The sequence below is a fragment of the Anomaloglossus baeobatrachus genome, chromosome 8 (assembly GCF_048569485.1).
Source record: "Anomaloglossus baeobatrachus isolate aAnoBae1 chromosome 8, aAnoBae1.hap1, whole genome shotgun sequence".
Lineage (NCBI taxonomy): Eukaryota > Metazoa > Chordata > Amphibia > Anura > Aromobatidae > Anomaloglossus > Anomaloglossus baeobatrachus.
Window position 1 is genome coordinate 127,906,427 of NC_134360.1, and position 14,610 is coordinate 127,921,036.

The 14,610-nt window shown below is 48.4% G+C and overlaps 1 protein-coding gene across 1 annotated transcript in view; it reads right to left on the reverse strand.

The window, feature by feature from the left end:
* LOC142250045 (L-selectin-like) overlaps positions 1 to 11,814 on the reverse strand; it is a 286,541-nt gene extending 274,727 nt beyond the window's left edge. Inside the window, exon 1 of the mRNA XM_075322105.1 lies at positions 11,752 to 11,814. Coding sequence (XP_075178220.1) covers positions 11,752 to 11,754 — 3 coding nt within the window. The 5' untranslated portion in view covers positions 11,755 to 11,814. The remainder of the gene's footprint in view (positions 1 to 11,751) is intronic.
* Positions 11,815 to 14,610: the final 2,796 nt, after the last annotated feature.

Below are 14,610 nucleotides of genomic sequence, written 5' to 3' on the forward strand. Positions count from 1 at the left end.
TGGAATTCAACTCTGCACATGTTGGTCAGGATATGTGAGCAGAAGAGGGCAGTTGTTGAGTACCTGCATCACCTAAGCCGTCGGGAAATGGGTCAAACTCCACACATAACACCTGAGGAGTGGAGATGGATGTCAGACCTATGTACCATTTTCCAAAACTTTGAGGACTCCACCAAGATGGTGAGTGGTGATGACGCCATTATTAGCGTCACCATACTGCTACTCTGCCTTCTAAAACGGTCTCTGCTGAAAAACAAACATGATGCATTGCAGGCGGAGCGCGATGAGTTGCAGCAAGAAACAGTAGTGGGTGTGGGTGATAACACACAGCCCAGCCTCGTCTCATCACAACGTGCAGTGGAGGACTATGACGAGGAGGAGGATGAAGACATGGAGCAACTCTCCGGCCAAATTGAGGATATGACATGCACACCAGTCATATCCTCGGTTCAGCGTGGCTGGCCAGAGGACAGGGTAGATGAGGAGGAGGAGGAGGAGGAGGAGGAGGAGGACAGCATGTTCAGTCATCTTGTTGGTCAGGCTACTGAAGTCCTGGCTGTTAAGAGTCTGGCGCACATGGCTGACTTTATGGTAAGCTGCCTGTCTCGTGACCCTCGTGTTAAGAACATCTTGGCCGACAATCATTACTGGTTGGTAACACTGTTAGACCCACGCTACAAGGAGAACTTTTTGTCTCTTATTCCCGTGGAGGAGAGGTCAACCAAAATGCAGCAGTTCCGGAAGGCCATACTCACGGAAGTAGGCAAAGCATTCCCCTCACAAAACGCTAGCGGCATAGGTCAGGAATCAGTGGACAACCGAGGCGTACAGCCGAGAGAGGCACAAGTCCAATCCGCCAGAGGTAGGGGAACAGTCTTTAAGATGTGGGACAGTTTTCTCAGCCCCTCACGTACCACAGCCCCTGAGGTGCGGGGTAGTGCCACAAGAAATCCTAAGTTTGCCCAGATGCTGAAGGAGTACCTTGCAGATCGAACAACTGTACTCCGACATTCCTCTGTGCCTTACAATTATTGGGTATCCAAGCTGGACACGTGGCATGAATTGGCTCTCTACGCCTTGGAAGTCCTGGCCTGCCCTGCTGCTAGCGTTTTGTCAGAGCGTGTTTTTAGTGCCGCAGGTGGAATCATTACAGATAAACGCACCCGCCTGTCAACTGAAAATGCTGACAGGCTGACTCTGATCAAGATGAACAAGGGTTGGATTGGGCCAGACTTCACCACACCACCAGCAAATGAGAGCGGAATTTAAAGTTTGCCATGTACCTCCACTCACCCATGGGTACACACTTCTGGACTTTGGATAATCGCTGGACTGCTCCTCCTTCTCCTCATGCGCCACCATGATGATGACCGTTACAAATTGCAATACTTAGGCCTTTGTTTCAGGTATACCCCCAGTGGTAAATTTTTTCGCCCATTCTTTGCAGAATGGACATTACAACGACAGGAGACCCGCTCCTTTGCAATGGGAACAATGTTTTGAGGCCCTCATGCACGTCTCTACCCAGGGACAACATGGAGCCTCCCAATTTTTGGCTGCCCTGCCTAAGGGCTATACTATAATACACCCACTTCCTTAAAATGGACACTTAATGTTTTGAGGCCCTCATGCACGTCTCTACCCAGGGACAACGTGGAGCCTCCCAATTTTTGGCTGCCCTGCCTAAGGGCTATACTATAATACACCCACTTCCTTAAAATGGACACTTAATGTTTTGAGGCCCTCATGCACGTCTCTACCCAGGGACAACGTGGAGCCTCCCAATTTTTGGCTGCCCTGCCTAAGGGCTATACTATAATACACCCACTTCCTTAAAATGGACACTTAATGTTTTGAGGCCCTCATGCACGTCTCTATCCAGGGACAACGTGGAGCCTCCCAATTTTTGGCTGCCCTGCCTAAGGGCTATACTACAATAGACCCACTTCCTTCCAATGGGCACTTCAGGTTTACAGGCCATCATGCACGTCTCTATCCAGGGACAACGTGGAGCCTCCCAATTTTTGGCTGCCCTGGCAAAGGGCTATACTAAAATAGACCCACTTCCTTACAATGGGCACTTCAGGTTTACAGGCCATCATGCACGTCTCTATCCAGGGACAATGTGGAGCCTCCCAATTTTTGGCTGCCCTGGCAAAGGGCTATACTAAAATAGACCCACTTCCTTACAATGGGCACTTCAGGTTTACAGGCCATCATGCACGTCTCTATCCAGGGACAACGTGGAGGCTCCCAATTTTTGGCTGCCCTGGCAAAGGGCTATACTAAAATAGACCCACTTCCTTACAATGGGCACTTCAGGTTTACAGGCCATCATGCACGTCTCTATCCAGGGACAATGTGGAGCCTCCCAATTTTTGGCTGCCCTGGCAAAGGGCTATACTAAAATAGACCCACTTCCTTACAATGGGCACTTCAGGTTTACAGGCCATCATGCACGTCTCTATCCAGGGACAATGTGGAGCCTCCCAATTTTTGGCTGCCCTGGCAAAGGGCTATACTATAATACACCCACTTCCTTAAAATGGACACTTAATGTTTTGAGGCCCTCATGCACGTCTCTATCCAGGGACAACGAGGAGCCTCCCAATTTTTGGCTGCCCTGCCTAAGGGCTATACTACAATAGACCCACTTCCTTCCAATGGGCACTTCAGGTTTACAGGCCATCATGCACGTCTCTATCCAGGGACAACGTGGAGCCTCCCAATTTTTGGCTGCCCTGGCAAAGGGCTATACTAAAATAGACCCACTTCCTTACAATGGGCACTTCAGGTTTACAGGCCATCATGCACGTCTCTATCCAGGGACAATGTGGAGCCTCCCAATTTTTGGCTGCCCTGGCAAAGGGCTATACTAAAATAGACCCACTTCCTTACAATGGGCACTTCAGGTTTACAGGCCATCATGCACGTCTCTATCCAGGGACAACGTGGAGCCTCCCAATTTTTGGCTGCCCTGGCAAAGGGCTATACTAAAATAGACCCACTTCCTTACAATGGGCACTTCAGGTTTACAGGCCATCATGCACGTCTCTATGCAGGGACAATGTGGAGCCTCCCAATTTTTGGCTGCCCTGGCAAAGGGCTATACTAAAATAGACCCACTTCCTTACAATGGGCACTTCAGGTTTACAGGCCATCATGCACGTCTCTATCCAGGGACAACGTGGAGCCTCCCAATTTTTGGCTGCCCTGGCAAAGGGCTATACTAAAATAGACCCACTTCCTTACAATGGGCACTTCAGGTTTACAGGCCATCATGCACGTCTCTATCCAGGGACAATGTGGAGCCTCCCAATTTTTGGCTGCCCTGCCTAAGGGCTATACTATAATACACCCACTTCCTGACAATGGGCACTTCAGGTTTACAGGCCCTCATGCACGTCTCTATCCAGGGACAACGTGGAGCCTCCCAATTTTTGGCTGCCCTGCCTAAGGGCTATACTACAATAGACCCACTTCCTTCCAATGGGCACTTCAGGTTTACAGGCCATCATGCACGTCTCTATCCAGGGACAATGTGGAGCCTCCCAATTTTTGGCTGCCCTGCCTAAGGGCTATACTACAATAGACCCACTTCCTTCCAATGGGCACTTCAGGTTTACAGGCCCTCATGCACGTCTCTATCCAGGGACAACGTGGAGCCTCCCAATTTTTGGCTGCCCTGCCTAAGGGCTATACTACAATAGACCCACTTCCTTACAATGGGCACTTCAGGTTTACAGGCCCTCATGCACGTCTGTATGCAGGGGCATTGGTGAACCTCACAATTTTGGACTGCCCTGGCAAAGGAAAATACTACAAAGACTCACTTCCTCAAAATGGGCACATTAGACTCCAGAGGCCTTCATGTACGTCTCTTCTCAGGGACATCGGAGTGCCACACAATGTTTTCACGTAAAATCTTTCATGTATTAATCTCAAAAAGTAACATACACCAGCTCTATCTCACTATTGGGTATGTGCCCTTAACATTTCTGCCATGAAAAATCATTTTTGGGTCATTTTGGAAGGTTTTCTGGTGAGTCCGTAAAAATGGCGTGAAACGCGGACAAAATTGTTCACAGCTGTGACTTTTGAGTGATGAATGCTTCAAGGGGTCTTCCCCATGCTGTTGCCATGTCATTTGAGCACTCTTCTGAGACTTTTGTGACATTTTTAGGGTTTCTCCATGCTGCCGGGGGGTCATTTCACAAAAATACTCGGGTCTCCCATAGGATAACATTGGGCTCGTTGCTCGGCCCGAGTACACGAGTATCTTGGGAGGCTCGGCCCGAGCTTCGAGCACCCGAGCTTTTTAGTACTCGCTCATCACTACTAGTGATGCCTTTTGGGCTCACTAATGCACCCTCCGTCTTCCAGGCCTTCATGAATGATATTTTTCGGGACCTTATTGGTAAATTTTTGATTGTGTATTTGGATGACATCTTGATTTTTTCTGATGATTGGGACTCTCATGTGGGGCAAGTACGGGAGGTTTTTCAGATACTTAAGGATAATGCACTGTACGTTAAGGGGTCAAAGTGCCTCTTTGGGGTGCAAAGGATTTCCTTTTTGAGCTTCATCCTATCTCCCTCCGCTATTGAAATGGACCCGGTTAAGGTTCAGGCTATTTACGACTGGGTGCAACCGACTTCTCTAAAATCCCTGCAGCGGTTTTTTGGGTTTGCTAATTTTTACCGTAAACTTATAGCCAATTTTTCTGCCATTGTCAAACCTCTGACAGATTTGACAAAGAAGGAAGCTGATGCTGAGCATTGGACCCCTGAGGCTATTGTGGTCTTCCAGGAGCTTAAAAGGTGATTCACTTCTGCCCCAGTTCTGCAGCAACCTGATGTGTCTCGCCCATTTCAAGTTGAGATCGATGCCTCAGAGATCGGAGCAGGTGCTGTTCTGTCTCAACGAGACGCTACTTCGGGTAAACTTAAGCCCTGTGCCTTTTTCTCTCGGAAGTTTGCTCCTTCTGAACGGAATTATGATGTGGGGAACCGGGAATTATTGGCTATGAAGTGGGCATTTGAAGAGTGGAGGCATTGGTTGGAGGGGGCTAGGCATCAAGTTGTGGTGCTTACGGACCACAAGAATCTCATCTATCTGGAATCGGCCAAGAGGTTGAATCCTCGGCAGGCCAGGTGGGCTTTGTTTTTTACCCGGTTTAATTTTGTGGTCTCTTTTTTGCCGGGCACCAAGAATGTTAAGGCCAATGCCCTTTCCAGGAGTTTCTGCGCTGACTCTTTGGAGGTTGTCGAGCCATCTACTATCCTGAATGATGGTGTAGTTTTCTCGGCTATTTCGCCTGATCTGCGGTTGGCACTGGCGGAATTTCAGGGGGATAAACCTGAGAGATGTCCTACAGGGAAACTGTTTGTCCCAGACCAATGGAGAGACCGAGTTGTCTCTGAGGTTCATTGCTCTGTTTTGGCGCGTCATCCTGGCATTTTTGGTACTCGGGATCTTGTGAGACGCTCTTTTTGGTGGCCTTCCCTGTCCCGAGATGTCCGTCGTTTTGTGCAGTCGTGTGGAGTTTGTTCTAGGTCCAAGCCCTGTTGTTCACGTTCTAGTGGGCTATTATTGCCTTTGCCTGTACTTAAGAAACCTTGGACGCACATCTCTATGGATTTTATTTCAGAGCTTCCCGTCTCTCAGAAAATGACTGTGATTTGGGTGATCTGTGACAGATTCTCCAAGATGGTCCACTTGGTTCCCCTATCTAAGTTGCCGTCTTCATCAGAGTTGGTGCCTTTGTTTTTGCAACATGTTATCCGTTTGCATGGTATTCCCGAAAACATTGTTTCTGACAGAGGGGTGCAGTTTGTATCCAGGTTTTGGAGGATTTTTTGCTCCAAATTGGGTGTTCAGCTGTCTTTCTCCTCGGCGTTTCATCCTCAGACCAACGGTCAGACTGAAAGGGCTAACCAGACCCTGGAGACCTATTTACGGTGTTTTGTTTCTGCGGATCAGGATGACTGGGTTTCGTTTTTGCCTTTGGCTGAATTTGCCCTTAACAATAGAGCTAGCTCTACCACGTTGGTGTCCCCCTTTTTCTGCAATTTTGGGTATCACCCTAGGTTCCTCTCAGGGCAGCTTGAGGCGTCTGACTGTCCGGGGGTGGATTCGGTGGTTGACAGAATGCAGCAGATTTGGGGGCAGGTAGTGGATAAATTGTTTCCGTCCCAAGAAACTGCCCAAAAGTTTGCCAACCGGCATCGGACTGTTGGTCCCCGGTTTAAAGTAGGGGACATGGTGTGGTTGTCCTCTAAAAATATTCCTATGAGAGTTCCGTCTCCTAAATTTAAGCCCAGATTTATTGGACCTTATAAGATTTCGGAGATTATTAATCCTGTATCTTTCCGTTTGACTCTGCCTGCGTCATTTAAGATTCACAATGTCTTTCATAAGTCCTTGTTGAAGAAACATGTGGAGCCGGCAGTTCCCGCAGCAGCGCCTCCTGACCCTGTTTTGGTACAAGGGGATCTGGAGTATGAGGTTGAAAAAATTCTGGATTCCCGTCGCAGTAGGCGTCAGCTTCAGTACCTTGTGAAATGGAAGGGTTATGGGCAGGAGGATAACTCTTGGGTTGTGGCTTCTGACATTCATGCAGACAGGTTGGTTCGCGCCTTCCATCATGCTCATCCCGAGCGACCCGGTGGCGTGGGTGAGGGTTCGGTGACCCCTCCTCAAGGGGGGGGTACTGTTGTGAATGTTAGTTATGTCTTGGCTGCTGGGAGGCTCCCTCTGGTGGACAGGAAGGGTTTGGACAGAGACCAGGTGGGTTGTGCAGTGGGTGTTTCCTTTCCTAACTCTCTGCTTATTTAAGTCCTGGTCTGATTGCAGGCTGTTGCCGGATGTCAGTTGTTCTTTGTATCTCCAGCCTGCTTAATCCTGCTCTACATCACATCCACTCCAGATAAGTTATTGCTCTTTATTTATTGCCTGGTTCTTTTGCTTGTCTGGGTTTGTCATTTGTTGTGGTTGGTTTCAGTTTATTTCCTTCCAGGGATTTTTCCCCTCAGTGGATTGTTGAGGAATTCCCTGCAGTTCTGTGTGGAGTATAGCTCCTTTGGGTCCATGTGTTTATGGCTTGTTGAATTTGTTATAATTCTTGTTTTCTGTTCATTGGTATGACAAGAGCACCTGGTATAGGACAGAGTTCAGATCGAGCGATCTGAGGGCCTTTTTGTACTATCAGGAAGTTGGTATTTTGCAGGGTTTTTCTCTGGCTACCATCAGTCCCTTTCCTGTCCTTTCCTATTTAGTCAGCGGGGGCCTCACCTTTTGCTAATCCTGTCATCTACCTGTGTATTGTGTTTTTCCTATATCACCGCAGTCTTTGAATGTGGGGGGCTTGCTATTCTTGTCTATTATCTGAGGCAGAGAGTTATTCATCTTTCCTACCTTTAGGATAGTTAGTTCTCCGGCTGAGTTCGCGGAGCACAGGATGTTAGTTCACCCCTCGGCTACTTCTAGTTGTGTTGGTTAGTAAGGGGATGGCGGCCAGATTAGTTGCCAAGGCTCTTGTCACCTTTTTGCCAATGATTTGTGGTGATCTTCCATGGTTCCGGATCATAACAACCACCGTGCCGTCTAGCACTGCGCTGCCCCGCGAACCTGCACCTGGCCAAGCCCCGCAATCCACCAAAGAGTCAACATCACCGGGCGCCGGGACCACCAAAATCCCCCTACCCACGGAGGGGAGAGAAACATCTCAGCTGCTCCCTGCCATTGCTCCCGGGATCCCCGTACAGAGCAGCGGTGGTGACCCAAACTCACCACACACCGTGGGTGGCGTCACAAACCGACATCCCAAACACCAACAAACCACCCCTTTTACTCACGGGCGAGGAGCGCCGCTCGAGTCCCCGGATCCGGCCCACCGTTCGAGCCACCGAGCAGCAGCAGCAGCAGCAGCGCCGGACCCGAGCGTGGAGAGCGCAGCGCCCCGCCGCCCGCGACAACTGCATGTCATAATTGTGACAAAATTATGTGTAATGCACTACTAGGAGGCTAAAGGTCCCATATCTTAACATCTAACTGACATTACCTCTTTATCTAATTCAAGCCGCAAAGTTTCCCATGCATCTCAGCACTTTATTACACAATAAGCCCGGTCTTTAACATCTCTTGATGTCTCTGGCATTAAAATGTGGTTCCAGCACAGAGAGGCAGGAACACCAACAGAAGGCTCCTTACATGAGAAGCATTTTGGATATATAAAGTAATCTTGGAACATGTCATCCCCTCGGCCTCAATGCTCTTAAAGACTCTTATGTTTCATTATTAATGTGATCAGGTTTTCATTTTAATGTTGATTTGTAATTTTTCTACCCGGTTCATTATAACTTTATACCATGTGACTGTGTAAATGTGTTCTGATTGGTGTGTTCTGATATATTTATATGATATGCAAATAATTGTTTCACTAGCCTTGACAAAGAATGTCTTGTGTGCGTTTGAAACGCGTCGCTTTTACTCCATGTGAATTTGACATTTTTTTATTTTGTTACAAATAGACTAAAAAAACAAATACAATTTTGTTAGGAGCTGAAAGTTTCCTCCTTTTTTCTCCATTTTTTCTCCATTTGCCCACGTGTGGTCACACGGACTTCCTTTGCTCCATGCACGCCCGAGCTTAAAAATGCAGGTGAGCTGTTTTTTTTTTTTTCTTCACAATTTTTCAATGTTAACTTTTTACTGAGCACACATATACTATTAGATTTATATACTTTTTCCAATCTGAGGATTTTATTGTTGGAGTCATAGGGTCGTTGCATATCCTTTTTTATGGCTGATATGGCTCCTGACTAGAGATGAGCGAACCGGTCGCGGTTCGGCTCGAGTTTGGTTCACCGAACGGGAGTCTCGTTCGAGTTCGGTTCAGTGAACGTTCGACGCACCGAACTCGAACTGCATAGAAAACAATGGCAGGCAATCACAAACACATAAAAACACATAGAAAACACCCTCAAAGGTGTCCAAAAGGTGACAAACAACTCACAACACAACACAAACACATGGGAAAGTGCCAAGGACATATACTCATGCGAAAACAAAAGAGTAGGACAAGGAAAAAGAGGAGGAGACACAGATATAGACATGGCACGCCCATCTAAAATCATCTAAAACACCGCAAGGTGACTCCAAGCAGGGTCTCCCTTTTTTCCAAAAATTGGGCCACACACACACCCACCCCTTCAGTGGCAGCACTTGTGCCCCAGTTGTACACTTCACAGGTAGATTTGCATCAAGCACATTCAAAAATACGCCATACTTAACCGTCCCCAGGATGACACCGGGGTAGGTAGCAAAGTCTTTGCTGAACCATGACTTATTCATCTTGGCTCCTTTTAAAAAACACAGCAAGCAAGGGTTACTCCAAGCGGAGTCTCCCTTTTTTCCAAAAATTGGGCCCCACACACACCCACTCCTTCAGTGGCAGCACTTGTGCCCCAGTTGTACACTTCACAGGTAAATTTGCATCAAGCACATTCAAAAATACGCCATACTTAACCGTCCCCAGGATGACACCGGGGTAGGTAGCAAAGTCTTTGCTGAACCATGACTTGTTCATCTTGGCTCCTTTTAAAAAACACAGAAAGCAAGGGTTACTCCAAGCTGAGACTCCCTTTTTTCCAAAAATTGGGCCACAGACACACACCCACCCCTACAGTGGCAGCACTTGTGCCCCAGTTGTACACTTCACAGCTAGAATTGCATCAAGCACATTCAAAAATACTGGCTAGGCCCCTCTCTTCACTGGGCCTCATACACCAGTCATGGTGTCATGCCCTGGAAGATGTACGCTGTGCGTATTACATTTATAGTATAAATAGTAATAAATGTAAAAAAAAAGTTAAAGAAAATAATAATGTGTTAAATTTATTATATTTTTTTATTTAAATAGTGAAAAAGCCATGTTACTGCACAAAGTGCAACTCACCTTACTATCTGCTAAAGATAAAAGTCCACAACCCAGGGGATTTCATGAGTTCACCTACATATTACACTTATATTAACAGGTGTGCTGGTTTTGTTGTTGCTTTAGTTTCTTTTACACACTACATTTGGGGGTTCCCACCAACCCTTTTTAGTGTACTCTTTTATCTACTCAGCTTTTCTGCTTTGCCCAAGTCTATTTTGATGTCTATTACTCCCAAATGATTTTCAGGATCTTCTCTGTCAAATACACCAGATACAATTTCAGATCATTTGGGCAGCAGTGATCATAATATGGTAAATTTCAATATAATATTCAATAGAACATTTCAAAGGGGAAATGCAAAAACCAGGAACTTTAGGAAAGCTAAATTCAATCATTTGAGGGAAGGGCTTAGCCATGTGGACTGGGACAATGGCATGGGAACTGGAGATACAGAACATACATGGGCAAGTTTAAGGATGTACTACTAGAATCCAGTAGAAAACTTATAACATCTGGTAATAAAATGTCCAGGAATAAGGAGAAAACACTATGGATAAATAGAGACTTACTAAGCAGAGCAGGACAAAAACAAATTGCATTAAAAAATTTGAAGGATGAGAGTTTGAGGTCGCAAATAGCATTTCAGGTGTATAAAGATCAAAATAGGAAATGTAGAAAAGAAATCAAGCAAGCAAAACTATCTACAAAATAAAAAGTCATCTTCATTGAGCCAATCTGTGCAAAGAAAAGCAAACAAACTTGTGCATGCCAGTTGTAAATTTGGTGCACATAATGACTCTAAAGGTGGCTTTACACGCTACGATTTCGCTACAGCGATCTCGTTGGGGTCACAGATTTTGTGACGCACATCCGGCCGCTGTAGCGATCTCGTTGTGTGTGACTCCTATGAGCGATTTTGAATTATCGCAAAAACGTTCAAAATCGCTCATCGGTGACATGCCCCCCTATTCCCAATTATCGTTGCTGATGCTTGGGCGATGTTGTTCGTTGTTCCTGCGGCAGAACACATTGCTACGTGTGACACCGCAGGAACGAGGAACCTCACTTTATCTGCGTCCCGGCAGCAATGAGGAAGGAAGGAGGTGGGCGGGATGTTACGTCCTGCTCATCTCCGCCCCTCCGCTTTGATTGGGCGGACACTTAGTGACGTCGCTGTGACGCCAAACGAACCACCCCCTTAGAAAGGAGGTGGTACGCCTGTCACAGCGACATCGCTATGCAGGTATGTGTGACGGGGGTGCACGATTTTGTGCGCGACGGGCAGCGATATGCCCGTGTCACACAAATAAAAACGGAACCATTTTGGAGGGCACTGGATCCAGTCTGATCTTCAGGTAATGATGGCAGGTGAAGTCCGATAGAAAAAATGCACAAGTAAAATTCTGCTTTTTAAAGGGTCTTTTCTTTATATGTTTTTATAAATGGAGGTTTAAATGGAAAACCATAACCACACAAAGATAAATAATCGGCTCTAAATGAATAACACTATTACAATTTATAATATTGTTATTTACATACCAACCCCTGCTCCCAGACTGATTCTCTGTCGCTGCTGTGCATGATTCTCTACAAGCTGCAGTAAATGTGACATCATGTCACAACTTCAGCACATATGACTGCTGCAGACAATCACTGGGCTCAGGAGCTCATGCTGTCTCAGCAGAGTCACTAAACCTACTGATTGGGTTCAGTGGTCACATTTACAGTACTCAAAACTTCACCACTGCAGCCTGTAAAGAATCACCATGAGCAGCAGCAGAATGGATTTTTATGTGAAAAGTTTCACTTACCATTGTTGTTGTAGGTTGTATTCCTACGTCTGTGGCTGCGTGAAGCGTCTACATGCAGAAACCTTTGGTGAGGAAGCTTTTACTATGAACTGTTGCAATTGATTGGGTTGAGTTTCCTGCACTAGCTCAGTTGTGTAACACCAGATGTCATTTATCAGATGTTGCATTAAGGTGTGGGCAATGTGATGGTGACAGAATTAACACTTTGCTTTCTACAAACCACACTAAATATTTAAGCCAGAAATATATTTTAGCATGCAATTGCGTCGCCCAGGGTTATGGGGAACTCGGTCCCGGGCAGTGTATAACTGGGGAATGTCACTTAGGTGGCCATGCCCGGTTCCGTGCCCTGGGTGCTTTTTAATGGGGAGTATTTACAAGGGAGATTAAAGTCATTGGTGTGACACCATCTGCGGGTTGTGGTTAGGATGGTGGAACCGCCGCTGCTGAGTTGGTTATCCCCAGGGCTGGTGGTAATGGCAGCTGTGAAGGTAGGCCCTCCGCAGATAGGGCTGAAACTGGGAGATGTATGATGGACACTTTCGCCAAAGAATGGAGGCCACACCTTGGTTTGTAATTAACAGTCTTCACTCACATTTGGGCCCTTGGATGCCTGGTTAAGGTCCCTGTAGTTCCAGTGCCAGTTTGATGACTCGGTTGCTCTATCCTCGTGGCATCCTCAGTGTGGTTGGGTCGTGTAGCTTGGAGCTGGTTTGGGGCCTGACCGTCCTTTTTGGCAGTCTCCTCGTCAGTATGGCAGGCAGTGTGAACCCTGTAGGGCTGGTCCGTGGTCCCGAACCCTGATCCTCTCGTTACTGCTGATGCCCCTGGATCTGTGGGTCAGTGAGGTCCATGAAGGTCCCCTCACTGTGCAGGTATTTTCCAGGCCGGGTGAGGGTGACACCTGACCGAGGGCCCTGTGCCCGGTCGGTGCTCTGGTCCCAGTGGTACTTGGGTGTACCTACCCTGGCGACCACTCTCCTGTGCCCCCGGGTTTCCGTTACATGACCCAGCTTTAGGCACGTATCTGTCGCGGGCGGGGAGGAGGGTGTCAGCACACTACGCTCACCCCTTCTGCTCGGGTCCGGCGGCTGCTGCTCAGTGGTGGCTCGAGCCGTGGGCCGGATCCCGGGGGTTTCTCGAGCGGCACTCCTCGCCCGTGAGTGAAAGGGGGGTGTTGGGTGTGGGGATTGTTTATTGTCCGTGACGCTACCCACGGTTGTGGTGATTTCACCACCGCTGCGCAATACGGGGATCCCGGGGATGGTTATGCGGAGCAGCCAGGTATTGTGTTGCCCCTCCGTGGGTAGGGGTTGGTGATCCCGGGGCCCGATGATGGCTTGGGAGGTGCAGGGCCTGGTGGGCGCAGGGACGCGGGGGCAGCGCTGTGCCTTGCGGCACTGTGGTACTCACTCAGCCTGAGACGTTGACACAGTTTTTACGGTAAACCAAACGGCTGGTAAGACGGTCCCACGGACGGCTGCACTTGCTCTCCCAGTAGGTGACGGTGATGTCCCTCTTCCTTGCACCTTTGTTTACTTGTTGGTTGCGATGGGTCCCCACCGGTAACCCGCTCCCCGGCTTCAAGCTGGACCGGGGGAGCTCTACTCTGTGCCCGCAGGCGCTGGCCACTGAGAAACTGGTGCCTTGGCGGTGGCGGTGTCTCTCCTACTCTGGTTGGGCTGTTGCCTTCAATCGGGACTTGGCTGTTGGGGGATCTACGTCCCCTTCACTAACAGATCTGGCAAATTCTGGCGACTCCTAGCCTTGCCGGGGTCCGAGAGGCCCCTGCCCTGGTGCTGACTGTCCTTCGGAACACTGCTCCAGACCGCCGGGCTACTACCCGTCCGCGGTCCTTCCAGGAACTTCCAAACGGTCCCCCTCCAGACAGTCACCGCCGTTGCTGACCTTGCTGACCTGTCCTGCACACAGCTGGACTACTTCAGGCTTTTGCACACTCTTTCTGTTCTGTCACCACTCTTGCTTTCCTCCTTTACCACTTTACTTCCTTAACTCCTCTCTTCAACTCTATCTGCACTCTAGCCCTGCCTGGGCTAATCTGCCTGGTTTCTCCCGCCTCCAGAGCTGTGTTCTCCTCGGTGGGCGGAGCCAACCGCCTGGCCCACCCCCTGGTGTGAATCATCAGCCTCTGGAGGAAGGCAACAAGGATTTTTGGTTAGCTTTGGTGTTCCTACCTGGGATGTAGGGTGTGGTGGTGTGTGACCTGTGTCCCCTGGCTTGCCCAGGGCGACACATTCCCCCTTAGCAAAATGCAGACCGTCCGCGGGCTGCCGTCCAACACCGGTTTTATTTTTCTGCAAAAGATAACATGGTAAAATAATAACATATGTAAATTTTTAATAAATCTTCCCTTAACGGGAGGCACATTTCTTTAACGTTGCATAACGGATTACGGTTACGGTTTCCGCTCTCTCCCACCCAAGCAACCTGGCCCTGATGCTGCCCCTAAAGCCCAGGCAGCACCCCTTGACCCACAGTCCAGCACACGGTACCCGAGCGGGATCTGTCCTTCCCTCCAGAGGGTAGCCACCGGTTCCTTTGGTGGCTGGGCCCCAGCCTGCTCTGCTGAGGGCCCTCCCTCCAACCTGCCTCTCCGGCGCGGCATTGCGGAAACGGTAACGGCAAACAACATATTTACAAGCCACTTAATGTTTGTGGTTGCCCTGCAAGTTCACGGGCTTGTCCATGGAAAGTCCTCCATGCAAAAACTTTTTAAACGGTCCCCACTGGGACAACGGTGCCGGCTCCAGCCGGTTGCAAATCACACGGTCAATCAGGTGAGGTACTCGGTATGATTTTCATCATTAGCAGAACTTTCAAACTTTTAAACAAACAACC